The sequence below is a fragment of the Sciurus vulgaris genome (genome assembly GCF_902686455.1).
Source record: "Sciurus vulgaris genome assembly, chromosome: 16".
Lineage (NCBI taxonomy): Eukaryota > Metazoa > Chordata > Mammalia > Rodentia > Sciuridae > Sciurus > Sciurus vulgaris.
Window position 1 is genome coordinate 986,039 of NC_136477.1, and position 12,538 is coordinate 998,576.

A 12,538-nucleotide genomic window follows, 5' to 3' on the forward strand; every position below is an offset into this window, starting at 1 on the left:
ACCATGCACTGTGAGACCCCGGGCGCCACCCGCGCCACGTGTGCCTCAGTCTCTCCACATGGGCCCTGGGGAGACTCCCAGAGCTACCTCTCAGGGGCGCAGAGTGGCTACTGTGATGGGGGCACCTAGTGCTGCTCCCAGCCCGGACAGAGCTCCCATGGCAGCTGGCTCACAAGGGGCCATGTGCTCTTGCCAGCCACTACTTCCTGCTGGGTCCCCTACCAAGAGGCCACCTTTGCCTTCTTTGTCCCCTTCAGAGGGGGGGATAGCCACAGGGCAACCTTCTGTCCAGGCAGGAGGTGGGAGCAAGAACCAGCACACAGCACGGCTTCCAGGAGGGCAGCTGATGGCATGGACAATCACCCAGGCCAGCCCCAGGGAACTGAAGACAGGGGCCCGCAGCTGGAGGGTGATGACCACCACTGGGTGCTGAACCAGATGTCACCGTTACCTCATCTCCACCTCGCTCCCGCAACCCGCAGCTGGCCAGCCCTGATCCTAGCGGCAGGCTGGCACAGCGTTCCGCATGTGTAAATAGCTCAGCCTGACCCTGCCCACCCACAGGTGAAGCCATTTGTCTGACAGAAAGACAGTGCCCCACCTGGCTTCTGCTTCTCTGCACCTTTAATAAACTGTGCTGTTGAGTTGCCCTCAGCTGCCCTGGCTCCTGTGCCCAGGACGGGGTGAGGCGGGGTGGGCTTTCTGGGTCAACCACAGGAGGGCCCCGCGTGCTGAGTGGACACCTCCAGTCGGGTCCTGGAAGCTGGACCAACGCGTGAGGGTGATTATTCCAGGCTAGGGAAGGGCTGGCGGACTGCCTTGGTCCCATGGAGACAGCTCCCCAGCAGCTGGCTCACCTGGGCCTTCGTTTCTGGATGTCAATTCCTGGCTACAGCCCCAGTGTGAGGCAGGGCAGGGGTCTGGGCAGGCTATGGTGGGACAGGGCCATCACAGCAAACAGTACTACATGCAGAACCAGCACCTTGGAAGGTGCTGGGCTGGCCTACATGCCAAGGCCAGCCTAAGGCTAGGCAGAGGTGTGTGGGAAGGGATGGTGGGAATCAGGACCAGACCTCCACTCCCAGTGGGCCAAGCAGCAAAGCTTTGGGGTAGGTGACCCGTGAGAAGACCCCAAAGGCTTAGTCTGGGCCCCACCAGGTCGTCTCTCGTTAGGAAGTCTCTTTGGCTTAAGCAGTAACCCTTTACAGGGGGAAACCCCTGATGTTCAGGAAAGAGCCTGTCTGCTGGGGAACTGTGTGCAGGGCGGAGAGGGGCACGGAGCAGTGATTCCAGCCACCCTGCAGGACTGTGATGGCGCCACACTCAGAACCCGAAACAGGACCCCCTGAGGATGTCTGTGTGCACCCCCGAGTTGGCGTGGTCCCTGGGCAGCAGTGGCTCAGAGGCACCATGTGGGCAGCCAGTCAGCGGCAGAGGGGATTTCATCCTTGGGGCCGGGTGGGGAGGCTGGGGCTGGCTCTGCACCTCTCCAAGGCCCAGGTTCCTCTGGTCTCTGCCTGTTTGTTCAGAATGAACATCCCTTTCAAGATTCTCCTACCCAGCCTCCACAGCCCCCAGAAGACAGGGCCACGAGGATGGGGCACAGGGCCTGAAGACCCCAACCAGGCTCTGGGCAGTGGAATGGCCAGAAAAATTCCCTTGACCACAGGGACACAGTCCAAGTGTGGCTAGTCTCAGGGATTCTCTCTTGGGGCCAGTGACCTCAGCGGCCCAGGGTAGTTGTGACGATCACTGTGGTCTGTGGCAGGAGCTTCCAGATGGGAAGGAGGTGGACCAGAAACTCAGGCTGGCCCTCGGGCCACGTGATGCAGGGCAGGAGCCCATCTGGCTGAGCTACACAGTCAACAGGTCAGTCCTGCACCCTGAGCTCTGGCCAGGCACCTGGACCCAGGTGAACAGATGGACCAGCCCTTCCTGGGGAGCACGCATACCTGAAACCAGGTTCACAGTGCCCTGAGCACACTCCCCTGCCCTGGGGGAGTGAGGAGGTGCCACTGCCCCAGAGGTTCATCTCTGACCAGGGGCCACTGTGAGTGGAGGGGACAGAACCCCAGAGAGCATCCAACCTCTCCATCCTCTGTCCAGATAGAGCCAAGACCACTGAGTGGGTCCCACCAGCCCAGCGTCAGGGGAAGACACCATGACCTCTTGTTGCCAGAGTGAAGGAGAAAAGCATGGCTGGCCACAGGTGCTGGGCCCTCATGGAATGCCAACCTGGGGTGCTCAGGTCCCTGGAGAGGAGCCAGAAGTGGGTGGCATCAAGTGCTGCCCCAGACCTGCAGGCCCTGGTTAGCTCGAGGAGGTGGCTGAGGTCCCTGGAAGTGCTGCCCAGGTCACCTGGCTGATGTCCTGCTCCAGCTCCTGTCCAGCTAACTGGAGGTCCTCACACTTCTGCCTCAGCTCATCCCCAGCCTGCCGCAGCCGCTCGTTTGTGGTCACATAGGCCCGGCTCTGCTGGTAGAGCTGCTCTCGCTGATCATCAGAGTCTTCAGTCCTCCTGGAGGGGCCTGGTGGGTCTGGGGATGGACACAGAAGCCTCACTCACCAGGGAGCCCCAAACCACAGGCTGGTGCCTGTGAGCCTCCTCGCACAGGGCAGCCTGCGTGTGGGGGTCTGCACCTTCAACAGACAGACTGCAGTGCAGGGTCTTTCTAAAACCACAGCGCTTCAAGGCCACGCAGCTGGCAGACGCAGGTGTCCCAGGCAGGAGGGCGCAGAGCTACTGGCTCCCTTCCTGGTTGGGAGAGACCTCTTGGCTTACCCCTTGGCAAAAGATGAGGTCAGGGGACAGAGCCACAGGAAGAGCTCAACCCAGGCAGCGGGGTGGGGCTCCCTGGTGGCTCCCATTTCTGCCCTCGGACTGCTTTTGTCCCTCCAGCTCCTGCAGCCACAGGGCCCAGTGCTTCTGGAACTGAGGATGTGGAGGCCCATCTCCCACGGCACCTCACATAAACAGCACATAAACTCCCTGCTCCCAGGAGGTGCAAAGCATGGCTGCAGGGCTGAAGAACTCCACTCCTTCCTGACCTTCATCTGTCCTGCCCAGTACCCATCTGGATTCCAGCTCCGTCGCCCAGTACGGGCCAGGGAACACTAGTGTTTGGTTACAAATCACTTTTTCACCAGCGTCTTGGACAATAAGCAGGGAAGGTCAGATGCAAACAGGGATGAGCCCAGCAGAAGATGCCCTTTCTCTCCAGTGAGCCCACTGAATGTGGTCCACCTCATCCCATGACTTTTTTGTGTGTATGCTGGGATGGAACCCAGGGCCTTGTATATGCTAGGCAAGGGACTTCCACTGGACTGCACCCCCAGTCCTTTCTATTTTGAGGCAGGGTCACACTAAATTGCCAGGGTTGGCCTGGACCTTGCCACCCTCCCACTTCAGCCTCCTGAGTTGCTGGGATGACAGGGGTGCAGGCACGAGGAGTGCCCCAAAGTTCTGTAGATCTGTTCCCACTTCCTGCCTGTCTACGTGAGAGCAGCCACTGGCCCAGGCGTGGAAAACTGGCTGGGTACCCAAACTTTTATTTATGAACACTGAAAATGCTTTCGCATCACCTTCATGTACCTTAAACTATGCTCTTACTGAAACGCGTGGTCTGGGATGTGGCTCAGTGGTAGAGCGTCTCCCTAGGGTGCAAAAAGGCCTTGGGGTCCATCCCCAGCCAGAAAAAAAGAAAGCGGGGGGATTCTTTCTTAGCTCCCTGGCCTTACCCGAACAGGCAGCGGGCGGGCAGCTTGGCTGCAGGCCTGGTTCGCGGTCTTGGACACCTGGAGAATGCACCCACTCTACGAACGAGCAGAGGGACAAGGACAAGACCGGGCCAGACCCGCCTCCACCGCTGGGGTCAGGGGCTGTCCCTCCCCCGTTCGCTCTTTCTACCTTCCGGGGCCAGCGCGGTGAAAACGGGGTCCTGGGCCCGCGCTCCTCGCACGTCCTCCAGGATCTGCTCCACCGTGGGGGGCGCTGGGCGGGTGGGCAGCACCACGCGCTTCTTGGCCTTGGAGCCCATGCCTGGAGGCGGGAGAAGGGAGCACTGACCCGGGCGTCCACCTCTCGCTGGGCGCGGGCCGCCGAGCTCTGGCCTTCCCTTCGTCCGACGCCGAGGCCCGGGGCTTCAGGGTTCGGCTAGACCCCGGCCGCCAACCTCGGGGCCGCCCGGGAACGCTCCCGCAAGCGCCGGAGCCGCCTCGACCGCCACAACTTCCGCTTCCGGTCGGAGCTCCGGTCGGCCCGACACGTGACGCGCGCTTCCGGTCTCCTCGCGCTCCGGCTCTCTGCGAGACCCCACCCTCTCTTAAAGGGGCGGCACCCTAGGAGCGCCTGGACCCGCCGGGCCTGGAAAGTAAAGGGTGGGAGTGAGTTCGAGTTTAGTTTCCCCCGCTGGGTGGCAGGTCAGCCGCAGCTCGGGTTTATGTCTGTGTTAATGGGGATAGAACCCAGGGCCAATGTATCACGGAGCCATATCCCCAGTCCTTTGTGAGCCTGGGTCTCCTAAATTGCCCAAGCTGGCCTCGAACTTGCAATCCTCCTGTCCCAGCCTCCTGAGCCACTGGAATGCCAGGCTTGTGCCTCCTGTCTGACTGGCCTCACATTTTTAAAACTCCTCCCTACCTGGGTTGGGTAACAGAGGGTGGTCCGGTCCCTCCTCCACAGCTGGGCTTGGACAGCAAAAAGAGCAGAGGGTGGATCTTGTGTTTAAATAGCTTTATTGGGATGTAATTTATACACCATGAAGTTCACTCGCCTAAAGTTTTGCAGTGGTTCTAATTCAATGGTTTGGGTGCCTTTTTTTTTTTTTTTTAATTCACAGCGGTCACCACCACTGTCTGCTTCCAGAACATTCTATCACCTCAGAAGGAAGCCCTTCCCTGTGAGCAGTCACCCACTCCGCAGCCTGGCCCCTGGGCCCCACGATTCACATCTGGTCTCTGGACCCCCATCACTGGGTCACACACTGTGGCCTTGTGTGTCTGGTTCTCACTGAGCACCCGCTCTCAGCTGTGTCACCTCGCTCCTGCCCTGGCTGAGCCCTGGCTGAGGGACGCTCCAGGTAGACAGACCTGGCTTGTCCATCAACCCACGGCAAAGCTGTTCCACTTCTTGGGAACAGTGCTGTTGGGAGCCTGAGAGGCGGTGCCAGCGTTGGTGTGTTCTCGTGTCTGCCCTGGGACTGAGATGCTGGGGCGGAGGCACACAGCTGTTCATCTGGTGCTCCAGTGTGGTGCTCCAGTTGGTGCTCCAGTGTGGCAGTGAGGGAGGGCTGGGAGGAGTGTGGGCTGCAGTGGCCTAGTTCCCGAGCTTGAATCCCGCCCCTGCGTCTTGAGTTCCCGAGCTTGAATCCGTCCCCTGGGAGGACCCCAGCCTGAGACTGGCAGGTGCGCCTTAGGCCCGCCCCGCCCCAAAGGACGCCACAGGCCTGGCACCTTGACTCAACCTTTATTTGCAAACTCAGGAGGCTGAACCTGGTGCTCAAGACTGCCTGGACGGGGCAGCAGGGCACTGGTGGCTGTGGTCTGACTCTGCTCACCCCACCCCACCCCACATCTGTGCCAAGACTTCTCTCTCTCTTTCGCGCGGGGCCGCTCGGTCCAGGCCACGAGGTTCCCCGCAGCCCATGCCCCGGCCTGTGGCTGCGGGTGGCCAGCCAAGGCTCTCCGGGGCAGGGCAGCCGTGCCCATTTGGGCCCAGGCGGAGGTGGCTTTCCGTGCTCCAAGTCAGATGTCCCAGGTTTCAGCAGCAGCTGGCGCTGGGGTGGTGGCTGGCGAGGCCGGTCATCGGGAGCCCGGCCCACAGTGGGCAGCCCTTGGTGCTGCAGAGGAGGAGACGCTCAGGGCCATGGTCAACAGGACCAACACCATGGCTTGGGCCTGGCAGCGGCAGCAACAGCCGGAGCAGGCGGTGGCCACGGGCTGCTGGTGGCCACTAGGGATGGCGTCCCTGAGCAGGAGCCCTGGTGCTCGTCCAGCGTGCGGGGCGGGGGGCAGGTGGTGCAGTCATGTGCAGAGCTGCCTCGGCAGGTGTAGCAGGAGGCGTGGCAGCGGTCGCACACGCGGAGGGCAGGCCCCGCGGTCACCGCCTGCTGGGTGCTGTTGAAGTACCTGGGCGGGCAGTGGGGGAGGCAGAGGTGGCCCAGGATGTAGGCAGGGCCGTCACATTCTGCTGAGGGACACAGACGCGGAGGCGTGAGGCTGCTGCCTGCCACGTGGGCCCACCTGCCGCCAGCCCTCCCTGGGCCGCACACGCACACTGCCCGCTCCTGCAGCCGCCTCCCAGCACGTGGACCACGCAGTGCTGACCACTCACCCTGGCACAGCCCCTCCGTGTCCCGCTGCACACACGCGCTGCTGGTCACCTGGGGGTCTGAGGGCCGCTCCATCATGTCCTCAGCTGTCCCGTAGAGCAGCAGCGTGTAGCGGTATAGCATCCCTGGGCAGGGGTCAAGGAGGCATGGGGATGGGGAGAGGGCGTCGGGCTGCACCCAGAGCCCAGACCACACAGCCCAGTGCCTGGACCCCACCTCCCCCAGGTAAGGCCCCGGATATGCCTGTGCTTGTGGCCTCTCCAGGGAGACCCCGGGTGCCCCTGTAGCAGTGGGGTAACTGAGGTGGGTCTGGAGCCCTTGGCCTGGGGGGGTTGGGTAGTGCAGCCCCCAGCCTCAGCCCTGGCTCTCACCAGTGTTGAAATAGTAGCCCTTGTTCTCCAGGCCCAGGGTCCACAAGCCCCGAGGGTTCTCGTCCCAGAAGTGGGTGGACATGAAGATCCAGTTGTTGTAGCCTTGGCGGCTGACATCCAAAGGCCTGGGCAGGGGTGGGCGGGGAGCCAAGGGGCCAGCCTTTCAGGAGGGCTCATGGCCACAGGGCCAGGGCATGGGACTGTGCCACCAGGCGCCTCACTGTGAAGACGCTCTGGAGGCGAGCAGAGCTGCCCCCAGGCCCTGGGGTGGGGCGGGTGCACACCTGATGGCCACGAGTGTGGAGCGGGTACCCATGGGGCTGGTCAGGGAGATCTCCAGGTCCCCGCGGCGGCTGTAGGACAGGGACAGCTGCACTTGCACGTGCTCCAGGGAGCGGATGTAGTTGTGATGGCCAGCACAGGCAGACACTTCCTTCTTCACGTGCATCCGAGGCAGGATGGGGCTGCAGGAGGCCGAGGACCCTGCAGTTGGTCCACCGTGGGGTGGCCAGCCAGCAGGAGGGATCTGGGCTCAAAGGTCATGGGGCCCACCCTCTCGTTTTACAAATGGGTAAACTGAGGCCTTAGGGCTTGCCTCCCTTGGGGGCTCCCCCTCTCTGGGTGGTGATGGGGGGAGGGGGGTGGGGGAGGTGTGCACAGTGTGCAGGGCCGAGAAGTGGCCTCCCTCACGTGGGGACATGCACAACCAGGATGGCACATTTCTTCTGGGGCTGTGTGGGCAGCCAGGTGCGAGCCATGTCCACCAGCAGCCCGGCGTCCAGCAGCCCGTAGCCGTAGTGGTGGCTCACTGTGTGGAGAGGTGGCTGTCACTCACCCTGTGGGCCCCGCACTCCCGCCCTGTGTGGCCCTGTCGCACCTTGGCGCCCCACACCATTGATCCTCCAGTCTTCGGCCTGCAGCTGCGCTGGTCTGGACGCTCGGACCACCAGGTGCTGCATGTCCCTCCAGGTCAGAAATGGGCTGCAGGTGGACAAGGGCAGTGAGTGGGGTGCCGCGCCTGCAGGCTGAAGGTGGCAGGCGGGGCCTCCATAGTCACCTACTTGGCCTCCAGAGCCAGGGCAATCATGCCTGCGGCCAGCGGGGCAGAGGCTGAGGTGCCAGTGTGCCTGTCTGTGCACTGGTGGTGCAGATCCGTGGTGACCTAGGGGCAGGGGGTGGATTTGGGCAGTGCACGGTGAGGGCACAGCCTGTGTTCACAAGTACCAAGAACTGTCAGGTGGCCAGGTCTGTCATCCCAGCAGCTCCAGAGGTTGAGGCAGGAGGATCATGAGTTCAAGGCCAGCCTGGGCAACTTAGCAAGGCCCTGACTCAAAATTAAAGATCTGGGAACAGAGCGCTTCCCTGAATGTGTGAGGCCTATGTTCCATCCCAGCACTGCAGAAAGGAAAACGAAAGACAGGAACATGCCAGGGTCTTTGAGACACGAGGTCAGACCAGTATGCCAGGCTCAGGAAGCAGGGCAGCACACCCAGGACGTGGGCCCTGCTTGGGCCACAGGGAGGGTGGCCAGGGGCGCGAGCAGGGGACCTGGGTTCCAGCCTCAGGAGCCCTGTGCACTGGCAGGGCCTGGTGCCTGAGGGAGGTGTGGGAAGGGCTTCCCAGAGGCAGCAGCCCAGGGTGGAGCGGGAAGCACCTGCAGGGAGGCTGCTGGGGGAGGCATCCTGGTGGCTCCAGGGTGGACAGGGTGCAAGGCAGCCAGCGCTGCAGCTGGCTGTCCTCAGAGCCAAGGGGCCTACAGGAGCCCCTGCGGCGGGGGAGGGGAGGGGGTGTCAGGAGAAGGGCTCCGCACTCACGATCTGGGGGTCAGTGACCACCCCGCTGCTGTAGGTGGTGGTGAGCGTGGAGGCACAGGCCTCGCTGTACCAGGGCACGCGGCCCTGCCGGGTGGTGCTGCCCACGGACAGTGTGTGGATGCTGTTGGTGTAGCCGTCGCAGTTGCAGTTGTCGTAGTGCAGGCCGCCGTTTCCCGAGGCCCAGACGAAGAGTGTGCCCAGCCCGCCGCGGCCCTGTGGAGAGGCATGGGCGGGCATCTGCCTGGCGTCTGGGCCTGACCCTCGCGGGGCGGGCCCCTGCTCACCTTGGTGACCCCCAGGCGGAAGGCCTCCCTAGTGAGGATGCCTGGGCCGTCCACGGTGCGGCCGTCGTCCTCGGGGCCCCAGCTGGCGCTGTAGATGTGGATGTGCTGAGGCTGCAGGCTCAGGGACCGGGCCTCCACGACGTCCGTGATGGTGCCGTCCAGCATGCGCACGCCTGGTGGGCGGGGCGTGGGCCTCTCCACCAGCCGCCCTGCCTGCCAGGCGCTCCCCGCACTGCACGGCGGAGGGCAGGGCCTTCCTCCCAGATCGGGGCCAGTGGGCCATCACCCCTCCACCCTCTGTCCTGGCCTGTGCTTCTAGGGGAGCCTGCTTACCTCCAATCCGGGCATTGAAGGCCACACCCGCCCCGCAGAAGTGGTTGTTTGCTATTGCGGCCACCTCCCCAGCACAGCGCGTCCCGTGCCTGGTGCCAGGGCCAAGAAGTGCACCCATCACCGCCCACCCGGCCCTGAAGGACGTGGGGTCCCCTCCCACCCGCGGAACCAGGGCTCACCCACCGGTTCTCATCACTGGGAGTGTAGCGAGGCTGAGGATCCGGGTCGTAGTCGTTGAAGTCGTAGCTGGCCAGGGGGTCCTGGAGGCAGGTGGGGACAGGAGGGGTCTGAGGCATCCCCGGGTGGGGCCAGCCTTGAACCTGGGGCATCCCCCGCCCAGCCAACCAGGGTCTCACATAATTGGCCCAGAGATCTGGGTGGTCCTTCTCGATGCCATCGTCCAGGATGGAGACCACGACCCCCTGGCCAGTCAGGCCCTGGCTCCAGACCTGCAGGATGTTCAGGTCTGGCTGCACCTTGTTATTCTGCATGGGGCAGGGGTCCCTGGGTCAGTGGGGCTCTGGCTGGCCCTGCCTGCCCACCTGCCCAGCCCAGCTGCTCACCATGTACCACTGCTTGGAGAACCAGGGGTCCCTGGGCTCTGCAAAGGAGCGCTTAAATCGCCGCTGCAGCGTCTGCTGCTCGAACCACTGCACCTGCAAGGAGCACACGCTGGCCATCCGTGCTGGTCCCTGGGCCCTTACGGGTGTGGGAGGGCAGCCCGAGGACTGTGGGCCTCTTAGGAGGCCCTCCTATGTTTGCTGGGGCTGCTGCTCTTCGGGGTACCCACATTCCTCAATCTGTCCAAAGTTCTCAGAGCACCTGTTCTTGGGTCCCACAGACCCACGGCCAAAGCTGCGTATGAGTGGGCTCCTCTGGTCCCAGTGCTGCTTCTTCCTCCCTCTCTGATCTCTACCCTGGTGTCTAGGTCCTCTCGACTCTCTCAGCATTACTTCCAAAACCAGCCACTTTTACCTCTCCATCCAGAAGGTCCCCAGAGGACCACACCCACTTCTTCCCTGGTTCTCCATTGCCCTGTCCACTGCCCACAAGGCCCTATCTGCCTAGCCAACCACAAGCCTCCTCACTACTCACTAACAGTGGACCCCTTCTTGTTCCAAGAGCCTGCAAATCCATCTCCACTGCAGGACCTGTGCACAGGCCACTCTGCTCATCAGGACTTACTCAGCCTTTGCCCTCCCTGCTTCTTACCTTCTTGGTACTCCCCGCCCAACGCAGCTCATATTCCCAGCCTGCCTCTCAGTGACCTGAGCCGTCTCTGTCTGGGTTGCTCAGCTCCAGATTTGGGAACTGGCCCTGATTTCTCTCTCCTTTACATCCAGCCCATCTGCCAGCCCTGCCTGCTCTTCTGCAAACTATGTACAGGTCCCTTCTCTCAGTCCCCAATGCTATGGGCAAGCAGCCCTCCAGTGCAGCCCATGCCCCTTCATAGCTCCCCAGGGCTTTCCAGAATCCGTCCTCATCCCTCATCGTAGCACTTGAGACCTTTTATTTTCTCTTTCTCTCTCGCTCTCTTTCTTTTGGTACCAGGTTTGAACCCAGGGGTGCTCAACCACTGAGTCTCATCTCCAGACCTTTTTATGCTTATTTTGAGTCAGGGTCTCACTGAGTTGCTTAGGGCCTTGCTAAGTTGTTGAGGCCCCTTTGAACTTGTGATCCTCCTGTCTCAGCCTCCCAAGCTGCTGGCATTACAGGCCTATACCACCACACTGGGCTTTGAGATCTTTTCTTGATGGGGTACGGACTGATCTAGACCAGATACCTCATTGAGCACCCAGATTCATTGGGTATCTTTGGCTTCCTATTCTGCAGCTGTTTTCCTGCTGGCCAAATGGGCCAGTTCCCATGGCTGCATCTTGAGCTGGGGAACAGGGAAGGGCTTTATCCATGCCTCCTTATCAAAGCATTTGGGGCCCTTCATTTTTCAGGAAGGAAGGGGGAGTGGCAATAAGTGCCCACTCTGTGCCAGGTCCTGGTGGGTGGCATGCTCATGTATACATCCTCATCTGGTCCTCACTGTGGGAACTGAATGGAAACCGAGTTGCCTAGCGTCTGTGACTTTTTGAAGGCCACACGGCCACCACAGCAACCACAAGAATAATAGAAGGCAGCTGGTTGGCCCCCAGGTGGCTGAGCCCAAGAGAAGTAGCCTCCAGACCAGACTCACCTTGGGGTCTTTCTTCAGGCGGAGGCGGTGGCCCCAGTGAGGAGTCAGGGACTGCTGGGCCACACCCCGGTGTCGCAGGTGGAAGTACTGCCCCTCAGGGAAGATCTGAAAGTGTGCCAGCAGCCGCACTGGGGGGACTCGCTCCCTGATGGAGCCACTCCCACCCCAACGAGGCTGGCCCCCTTGCTTGCATGCTCCCTGCCAGGGGCCCAAGTGGGAGCTTCTGGGAGTCCAGAATCTACAGGTGGCCGTGGGAGAGGTGGGCTGGGGGTTCTTGATATTTGCTGGGCCTTGGGGACCCGGTCCTATTTGTTGGGGTCTGGGGTCGTCCAGCCTCACACCTCCCATCCAGCCGGGTCCCACCCACCTGCCCCAGGTTGACGAAGCCGAATTTGCGTGCCAGGCGCTCGACCTCCCGGTAACCCTGTGTCACCCGCACCGCCCAGCTGCCGACGTAGATGGGGGCTGGGGTCGTGGCCCAGGCCACAGCCAGGGGGCGGACCAAGCCCAGGCTCAGGGCCAGAGCCCAGGCCAGGCGCAGCCAGAGCGCAGTCGGGGCGGGCCGCATGGCGGGGGCGGGACCGAGGGCGGGGCCTCCGGAAAGCGCCTCCCTCTGGCCAAACCGCCGAGTCGGCCCGGCGCCCGCCGGACCCCCGGCGCCATAGCAACCCGAGGGCTTCAACTCCCAGGGGGCCTTGCGGTTCCCCCAAGTGGGGCGGGAAGATGCGACAGAAGCCGTAGGAGGGCACGCGTGTCCACAGACCTAAGCCCTCAGGAGCCTCAGTTTCCTCATTTGTACACGGACCCAACTCTGGCCCCGAGGAGCAGGTTCATTGTTGCTTAGGGGAAGGGGAAACTGCCCTTTATTTGGCCCCATCCACTTCCTCGAAATCAGCGGTCTTCCGTCCGCTCCAACCAAAACTGTTTCTTTGGGTAAGTCCCGCCTCCTCTTTTGGCCCCGCCCTATCCCCGAGCTTACCCCGCCTGCTCTCTACTCGGCCCCGCCCCTGACCGGCCTCACCAATCACCTCTGGCCTGTCTCTGGCCTCCCAGCTCCACCCTCCTCAAAGGTGCAGCCAATAATCCCCGGCCCTGACGCCACCTCTCCAATCAGCTACGTCCCACTCCTGCTCGGCCAATCAGCACTCTCCGTCGCCGCGCCCCGCCCCCTCACGGCCGCCTCCTTTCCGCTCTGCCCTCCTCCCGCCAGAGGGCAATG

General features: G+C 62.5%; 2 protein-coding genes across 3 annotated transcripts; both read right to left on the reverse strand.

The window, feature by feature from the left end:
- Nucleotides 1-606: 606 nt before the first annotated feature.
- LOC306646299 (UPF0449 protein C19orf25 homolog) lies at nucleotides 607-4,246 on the reverse strand. Of its 2 annotated transcripts, XM_079114904.1 has the most exons (3): nucleotides 3,908-4,246; nucleotides 3,739-3,795; nucleotides 607-2,537 (listed from the first exon to the last, which is right to left on the reverse strand). In XM_079114904.1, exons 1-3 carry the CDS (start codon nucleotides 4,035-4,037, stop codon nucleotides 2,311-2,313), a joined length of 414 nt encoding a protein of 137 aa, XP_078971030.1. In that variant the 5' UTR covers nucleotides 4,038-4,246; the 3' UTR covers nucleotides 607-2,310. The 2 variants fall into 2 exon arrangements, with proteins under 2 accessions (XP_078971030.1, XP_078971031.1); XM_079114905.1 differs by lacking the exon at nucleotides 3,739-3,795.
- A 1,136-nt stretch (nucleotides 4,247-5,382) lies between these two features.
- Nucleotides 5,383-12,506, reverse strand: PCSK4 (proprotein convertase subtilisin/kexin type 4). The gene is given in 16 exon segments (XM_079114832.1): nucleotides 5,383-5,963; nucleotides 5,966-6,184; nucleotides 6,332-6,454; nucleotides 6,701-6,825; nucleotides 6,985-7,164; nucleotides 7,391-7,508; nucleotides 7,578-7,681; nucleotides 7,762-7,862; nucleotides 8,515-8,727; nucleotides 8,799-8,971; nucleotides 9,132-9,220; nucleotides 9,315-9,391; nucleotides 9,488-9,616; nucleotides 9,695-9,787; nucleotides 11,320-11,424; nucleotides 11,687-12,506. Coding segments are annotated over 16 exon segments (2,214 nt in total). The 5' UTR covers nucleotides 11,888-12,506; the 3' UTR covers nucleotides 5,383-5,799.
- Nucleotides 12,507-12,538: the final 32 nt, after the last annotated feature.

What these genes read in the sequence shown, in the direction of transcription:
- LOC306646299 (XM_079114904.1), bottom strand. Translation starts at nt 4,037, where the DNA reads ATGGGCTCCAAGGCCAAGAAGCGCGTGGTGCTGCCCACCCGCCCAGCG. An exon ending in CACCGCGCTGGCCCCGGAAG is followed by an intron (nt 3,796 to 3,907) that starts GTAGAAAGAGCG and finishes TGCATTCTCCAG; the next exon opens with GTGTCCAAGACCGCGAACCA. An exon ending in CCCGCCCGCTGCCTGTTCGG is followed by an intron (nt 2,538 to 3,738) that starts GTAAGGCCAGGG and finishes GTCCATCCCCAG; the next exon opens with ACCCACCAGGCCCCTCCAGG.